The 8,496-nt window shown below is 42.1% G+C and overlaps 1 protein-coding gene across 1 annotated transcript in view; it reads left to right on the forward strand.

Moving 5' to 3' along the window:
- Positions 1-5,826, forward strand: part of LOC139794990 (gamma-aminobutyric acid receptor subunit rho-1) — a 31,367-nt gene extending 25,541 nt beyond the window's left edge. Inside the window, exons 8-10 of the mRNA XM_071741355.1 lie at positions 86-238; positions 1,756-1,952; positions 2,813-5,826. Of these exons, the coding sequence (XP_071597456.1) occupies positions 86-238; positions 1,756-1,952; positions 2,813-3,100 (638 nt within the window). The 3' untranslated portion in view covers positions 3,101-5,826. The remainder of the gene's footprint in view (positions 1-85; positions 239-1,755; positions 1,953-2,812) is intronic.
- Positions 5,827-8,496: the final 2,670 nt, after the last annotated feature.

The following is an 8,496-nucleotide window of genomic DNA, read 5'->3' on the forward strand; positions in this document are numbered from 1 at the left end:
GTTCAGGTAAAGAGTCTTTTCTGTAAACTGCAATGGAAAGTAGTTCAGTGTTGGTGTGACTTCTCCTTTTCTTGCTATTACACAGGGTGGTACAATCGCCTCTACATAAACTTCACTTTACGTCGTCACATCTTCTTCTTCTTGCTCCAAACCTACTTTCCTGCCACCCTCATGGTCATGCTGTCCTGGGTGTCTTTCTGGATAGATCGCCGAGCAGTTCCTGCCAGAGTCCCTTTAGGTAAAACCAATCCTGTTTTTAAAAACAATCCATCAGGCTCAAGAGGCAGTTTCTGCAGCTGTGGCCTTCAACACAAAATCCTCTGTGCCATGCACTGCCCCAGCATTGCCTTCTGGCATGGAAATCAGCTGTGCCAGACATCTGGCCCTCATGCAGGGGACTGGGTTTGGTACCAACTTTCCATCTGCCTTTGTCAAGTGAATTGCCTTCCCTGCTTGCACAATTGCATGTGGTGCAAATCAGGGAGCAAACATCCCACTCTGCTTTTAGGGATACTAAAAGAGACAGGGCACAGAAGGAGCCAAAGCAGCTGTACCCTTCAGTTATCAAAAAAGATGAAAGTCAGTATGAGCATCCCTGACAAAATTTCAGTTTATTGAGTTTTGCTTGAGGTGGGAGGGTGGAGGTAATAGTCAGCTGAGCTGTGCTGTTCCACTTGTTAAATGAGTTTACAGTGCAGTGTGAAGAATTCAGCTTCCCCTTCTGCAGCATCCTTCAGACAGATGAAGCCATATGCCAGAGGAGTCACCATGGGAGCAGAACTATGCCATGGACATAAAAATTCTTCTAAAGCTGATGCTTTGCCCTTAGCAAAGTGCTGTTTATTTTTTGCAGACTTGGAGTCCAAGCTTGCCTTTACTTATTCCAGGCAGCACACCTCAGGAGTTTATTGTTAAAATTGTATTCCTCAGTGGAGAGGATATATACAGGCATAATAGAGATGGCAATGGGGCTGTTTGTCCAACACCTTGAGACATCATTAAAAGGAACATAAGGGCTTGGGCCATGGCTTTTTGGGAGATTGAGGCACTGCCTTTAACAGTACTTTATAAACATCAAATACGCCTGTGAATTCACTCCTTTTATGCTTATATCCATCATTTCAGCTTTCAAAGGGATCATGAATGTGACATAATTAGCCCCTGGAATAAGAGGGTCACAGAGAGCCTCCTCAGATCTAAGGTGACTCCAAACTACAGGGGCTGATGTGCTGACTCTGCTCACCCACAGTGTGATGTGGGGCAGCATTTCCCTGTGGAGTCCTTTGGTCCCTGCTCTTGCCACAGGGAAACTTGGGGAACTTGGTGGAAGCAGACACAGTAGCAGACAGGTTTCACTTTTGCCTGTGCTGTGAGGCTGGGGAACTGGAAGATGAGCTACTTGTACACCCCCTCCAGGGACTGTTTTGAGTCTGCAGATGGGATGCAGCCAGCACTGGGTCAAAGTGTGGCTGCCTGGCTATGGGGTTGGGTGCTGGTGGTGCAGGGAGAAACCAGGTCTCAACACCCTGAGACCAGAACTAGAAATATTTTCACTGAAAAAACCCAAGAAAACCCTTCAAGAAAACCCTTTAGAAATCCGGGCTGGTTGGGCCCTCCTCAGGCAGCAAAAGCTATCTCCCAAATGTGAAAAACAATACTGCAAGGTAAAGTCAGCTGTCAGAAAATTGCAACAACAGTTTGTGATGAAGAGTCTGGTTTGAAAGTGACTTGTGTTGTTCTCTGTCATATTCCCAGGGATCACCACCGTGCTGACCATGTCCACGATCATCACTGGGGTGAACGCCTCCATGCCCCGTGTTTCCTACATCAAAGCAGTGGACATTTACCTCTGGGTCAGTTTTGTGTTTGTCTTCCTCTCAGTGCTGGAATATGCAGCAGTGAATTACCTGACTACAGTGCAAGAGAGGAAGGAGAGGAAACTCCGGGACAAGGTGAGGTTTTTCTCTCTCCAATGCAGCTTTATGGCCCTGGGAAAAGGTGTGACACCTGTCTGGAAAGGTTCAGAAGTTTGCAGCTACAGTCTGCTTCTCTCAGTTGCCTGGGGAGAACGCAGTGTGTGCAAAAAGACACCATCAGGGAGGCATTCTGGGTTATAAAGATTTGCTAGACAACCCACAACCAGGCTCACTGCTCCCTCTTTAGAGGCTGAGGGCACTCAGGCCCCCCCACTGCCTGTATAAATGAGATAGGAATTAGAATTTTTATCTTTAGTTTTTGGTTTGCTTTTTTTTTTTTTTTTTTTTAATGCTGAAGATCTAAGGCAGTAAACAGCACCAAAATGATCACTGGGCTTTGGCTTTCAGATAATGAGGCAGATTTTTTCCATTTTTCTCCAAGCGTAGTCTAAACTGAAACACAACAATCCAAATTTCCCTCTTCTACCTTTGTTACGTCAGATTATAGTCACCCAAAATTTCAGCCTAAATTGCTCTTTTCAAGTGGGTCAAGCTTGATACATTCCTCCTTGTGGATTCCCTCTGTCCTATTCTCTGATTTTTGCAGCTTCACAGTACAGGTCCAACCTTTATTTACACCTTTAGCCCTGCTTAAGCCAAAAGAACTTTCCCACAGACAGTCCCACTCCCTCCCTGACTGCTCTTGCCTTGGAGAGGTGAAAATGGAGAAGCAAAAACCTGCTGCCCGGCTCCAACCTCTCATTCTGCTTTGTGTGCCCCAGCAGCCTGGATTCCCCAGGCTTGTCCCCTCCTGTGCTTTTGCAAGGGGATAAAAGGACGTCTGTGTCTACCTGAGCACAACTCAAAAACCATCCTGCACTTGCCTGTGTCCACAGCTTCCCTGTGCATGCAGCCTGCCTCAGCCTCGACCCATGATGGTGGATGGCAGCTACAACGATGGGGATGTGAATGAACTGGGGCACTTCATGCCAGAGAATGGAGACAAACAGGACAGAATGATGGTGCAGCTGGCGCTGGGCTCCGAGAGGGGCTCGGGCAGGAGGAAAAACCCAAGATACGTCAGCATGCGGATCGACACTCACGCCATCGACAAGTACTCCAGAATAATATTCCCTGGTGCATACATCCTATTTAATTTGATATACTGGTCCATCTTTTCATAAATGTATATCACTTCCAGAAGCACTGTGGCGTTAAATGAAAGCACCATCCCATAGGCTAACAGGAAGGAAACTGAGAAATGTTTAAACTGAGAGGAAGATGGGATTTATTTTTTTTTTCGGGATTTTTTTTTTTTTCTTAGATGCAATTGATCTGTGGCATAAATAATTGTACAAGTTTCATATTTCAGCAAAATATAGGATATATAATCGAAATTTTTATACTTATTTAAAGCTGTGCTATGTTCCTTACTGTGCCTCACAGGCCACTGTAAACTATTTTAACAAGTGACTATAATTGCCAGTTGCTTATATATGGTGCATCTTCCATTTCGTGCCCCTGAAAGCCTAATTCTCAAAGTACCCGAGTGCATGCATACATCTCTCAGCTCAGCAGATTTATCATGCTCAGTACCAATAAATACAAACAATATGCAAATTCTTGCATGCCTGCAGGATGAGGTCAGAAACCCTCATTACAAACACAAAATACCCAGTACTGGGAAACACTCTGGCAAGGTTATTGCTGCCTGAACCTCCCTTATACTGCTAATTGCATGCTGCCCTAGCAGTACTGCACTGACAGGTCCATGTAGGGATACTTTCAGATTAGTGATTTGTCTTGATCTTATTTAAAGGAGATAAATCTTTCCAAGCTGTTCTGAGTATCTTTTGAAAATATGACTTGCAACGTACACTTACTACGGAGTGAACAAAAGCTGGACTCTCTGCAATGCCAACCAAATCCTCTGGGAAACACAGGAGCTCTCCTTGGATCTGTTTGTTTGGGTCAGTGGGAGTTTTGCTCTTGAATTTCCTGCGAGAGAAATTCCTGGTTTCTCTACAAAATGATTCAGTGCAGACAATTAGATGTCTGCAAAAACCCTAAAATTACTATAAGAGAAGGCACTTCTCTCTGATACAGCCTAGATGTTACTGGTCAGTACAGCCTAAGAACCTATTGCAGCCTCTAACTTCTTGTACCTGCTAAAGCCACCAGTAATTGCACTTGCTTCCAGGAAAAGCCTAGTCCATCATTTCTTAATAAAAATCATAACAGAAAGATGCTCAATAGGAGCCCAAGTTTTAAGGACTTCGTACCTGACTTACTAAAGACACCACGCCAAAAACTTCATAATTAAAAAAAAAAACAACTTTTCTACCATGAAACAGCAGCTCCAGGTACATTTTACTGGCCCTGCTCTCATGCTGCATCCATCCCCTCAGCACCTCATAACCTCAGAGCAGGCTCAGCACCTTCCAGGGCAGGAACAAGGAGACACAACCAGAGCTGGGGGTACTCGGCACTGACTGAAGTCTGAACTCTCCATCACAGTTTCCACAAAACAGCCAGTCAGCATTAACACTCCATGTGGAAAAGGAAAAATCTGTAATGCAGAAGAAAAAAAAATATTGGAAAACAAGAGTCAGTTGGATGGAATCAGGGGCCTTTACAATAATATAAGGAACACCAAAGGTGTCTCGGAAAGTGAAGTCATTGCCTTGTATTATCCACCTGTGTCCACAAAGCTAAATGAGGGTTTAGATTAACAAGACTTTAAATGCATAATTTTGCACATAATCAAGAAGCCCATTACTCCCTGCACAGCAGACACTGTAGTCTTTTGCAGATGTAGCTGCTCTGAGAATCAGACCAAAGCAATGGTGTCTCCAAAACAAAACTGAATCTTCTTACAGGAAGTCTTCCCTGGACTGACTGATCTGCCACTGCATGCATGAGGCTCCTGATACAGACATCACACTTGTTTTAAGACTGCTGGTTATGGCTTTAATTTCCTAAGTAAATACACATCACATAAACATATTCAGCACTTCTTACAACTGCTAAAAGAATGAGCTGCAAAACTACCTACACTCATCTTGCACTTACAGCCCACAGACAAGGAAACCATAAATGCTGATGACACACTCACCCATACAATAGTTTTACTACTCATTTCAACATAGCTTTTTTCCCACATACACATACTACCAGCTTCATGTTACAAAGTTTCTTTCATAGCATATTATTCTCCAGTACGTTTTTTTCAAGAGATTAAAAATAACCAACAAACCCATAAATTCCTAAAGTACAAATATTTTGGTCAGGTAAAGGTAGAAAGGACACCACTCTGGCAAAAGAAGATGAAAGGCTGGTCACCAGGTTTGGCCACCCTCCCTTGTCCCAGTGGCTCCTTCCCCCCACAGGTAGCTCCAAGATTTCTTGGGCACATACAGGAATGTATTTAAATTCTCAGTATTGTAAGAACCCAGTTATTTCTACAGTTTAAGAACAGTATGAACAGGAGTGCCAGATTTCATTTTCACTCCAGCTTCACAAGGAGCTTAATGCTATGTAGCTTGCTGCAGTACTGTACATTCTTTTATAGACTCATTAAGCTCACACTCCATACATTATTTAGCATCTGACCAGTATATTAAGGGAGATTTTGAAGATACAAGTGGGAACTTTTGAATTCCCTGGCTTTCAGCAGGAGACTGGTTTCTAACTTCCCATGTGATGTTCAAAATCTCCTTTCAAACATGCCTCCCTAAACAGATTCCCAAGCCTCCACATTTGGATTTACATTCATTTACTTGTGTTTTATTTGGGAAACTCTAGTGCCTTTTCAGTCTTGTATAAATGTGTATACAGATGTATTCAACAAGATGTCATATACAACCAGTGTTTGCTATAAATTACTCATTAAACACCTACATACGCAGTTTTGGGGCAATTAACCTTCCAGTGTTTTTTGTATCCAATCATTAACATTCTGCTCCTTTCCACTTTCACAATAAATTGAGTGATTTGTTATGGTTTATTTCTAGAAAAGCTCACAATCACAATAAAACTTCACATTTGTACAGCATTGCATGTTTCCTACCTCCAAAAGAATGACCTCCATGAGGTTATACACATATCTGAGACCTTTTTGCCTGGGACCACATTCAGCCAAATACCAAATGCCCTCAAATCCTAAAGTGATTTTTGTAGTAGTAGTTTGGAGTGAAACAGATAGGGCAGGAGGGCTCTGGGAGTTTGTGGTCAGAGTCCTGAAATCAGCCTTCATTCACACACAAAACCAGCAAGATGATGACACAAAGATTTCCACCCCTGGCTCTCTGTGTTACAGTTCTTGTTTTTCTCCTTCAGAGTGATGCTTTGCAACATAATTCAGACCGATTTCTTGGAGCTTAACCCAAAGCCTGACCCAGGATGATGCTCTGGAGCTGAAGTGGCAGGTTGTTTGGAGTATGGATAGACACAAGTTCTGCCTCTGAGCACGTCTAGATAAAAGTCCTTAATAATTGTCTCTAAAGCTGCTGCTTTAAAGATAATTGATAGGGCGAAGCAGCAAGGGTAACTTCAATCAGAAATGGAATAGTGAGAGGGTATGAAGAGGGTATGAAGATCAATGATCTCTTTTCTTCCCCAGTAAGAAGATAGTCTCAAACCCGAATCATTACATACCTCTCTTTTTATTGCTCTCCCAATGAATTATCTCAGTACAAAACAAACTCCTTGCAAGACATGATGCAGAAGTAGGAACCCCTGGGACTCCTCTCCCTTAAGACACAAATCAGAATTAACTTGTCAAGCTGAAAAGCTTTATCCTTGGAGGCTTCCAGCACTCAATAAACGAAGCAGAGCTCACCTTACCCAGGGTTTCCAATTGTCCCACTTCAAGCCAGGGGCTGAACCAGGTTCAGCCTGACATAGAGAGCCCCCCCCAGGCACCATTCCTATTATTCTGTGAATTCTAATGTGCATTAAGAGCCACAATAGCCCTAAGATTATAAAGACTGCCATTGAATATCATATTAGAAAGGCATTAAACCTCACCAAAAATGCTCCCTATGGCAGATGGAAATGCAAAGATTAAGTCACCCTCACTCACACGTAACTACATCAATCTAAGGGGAAGAAAAATCCTACACTATTCAAATGAAGTCATGGGCATCCCACTGTTAATCAAAGGACAAGACGAAATCCACAATTAAATTGCTTTATTGCTATCCATCTTTAATCAGTACTTCAGTTTCATTTTAATTCCAGCAACGATTGCAACAAAATTAAAGTGTACTTTAAAGGCAGAAATGTTTAATCAAATGATCTTGTACATGATGCAGGCAACAGCCAGCAAGTCTGGACAAAAAGAACCAAGCAGGTTGTAATGCACTTGTAGGAAGTGTAACCATGCAGCATGTTGGGATTCCAGCACTCTACCTTTAAAACAGCAAAGCAAGAAGCTAAGCAGCTCATACAGGTGGAAATAAAAAGCCACATATGCTAAGGAAATTCATAAACTATTTGTTAACCCAGTAGAACTTAAAATAATTGTAATTGTGACTGAGAATGGGTAAGGCATGGTTTTAGTTAAAAGTTAAGGAGAAAGCTCCTTTGACAAATTTCGGACCCAATTTCAGCTGGATTTAGTATCCAACTTACTACCTTGAACATACCTATAGCTTAGGGTCCAATCCTCATCTATTTCATACATTCATCTGTCAAGGATACTGGCATGAAGCTGGACCATCTTGTAACCCAGAATACTTATGGTCTTGCACAACATTCAAATAACTGGCTTGGAATACAAAACCCTTTAATTGTACCTCAAGTTCTTACAGAAACAAATAAGTGGTTAATTCCTTTTTCCCAAGACAATGAGTATTTAATATATTAACAGGTAGCCTGTGCCCCATTACTACAAGTATAGAGGCCAAAGTATCAGAAAGTCTATAGAGTCAAATTATTTTGTCTACATGACTTAAAAACAGAAGCCAGCCTAATCGTACCTTTTCCCTTCTAAGAAGGCAAAGTCTCAACAGAATTCCTAAACAGCAGCTGGAGGACTGTTAAAACACACAGAAATACAGAGGGACTGCACAGCTAAACCATCATAAAGAACATGTTTTATTTCCAAAACTAGAAACTGAGTATAGAAATTGATAAAACAGAATTCTGCACTGTTCAAAACAAGATTTCCAATATTATTTTGGATATTCTGACTTGCTGGGGAACAGGGTTTGCCTGACTTTCCAGAAGCTTAATACCTATGCTTAAGAAAATGTAAAGCTGTTTTTTCACTCATTCTGTCCATTGGCTCAGCAACTTGTATCTGAAAAAAGATTTGTTCCTTCTCTATGTATTCAAGTGAGCCTTTAGACAGCAAATTAAAAAGAAAAAAGTCCCTATAAGCTTAGACACACAGACCACCACCTAATCTACAACATTAATGTCTCTGGGGAGCAAAACAACAAGGATTAACCAGACTAACCACACAACCCAGAGAAGACAACCAGCAAGACTTAACAGATCAGATAATCAGGATACAGGAACAAAGAGGTTGGAAAAGCCAGCTACTGCACAAGCAGACCTCAGTGCAAGTTTCTCA

This window comes from Heliangelus exortis, chromosome 3 (assembly GCF_036169615.1).
Source record: "Heliangelus exortis chromosome 3, bHelExo1.hap1, whole genome shotgun sequence".
Classification (NCBI taxonomy): domain Eukaryota; kingdom Metazoa; phylum Chordata; class Aves; order Apodiformes; family Trochilidae; genus Heliangelus; species Heliangelus exortis.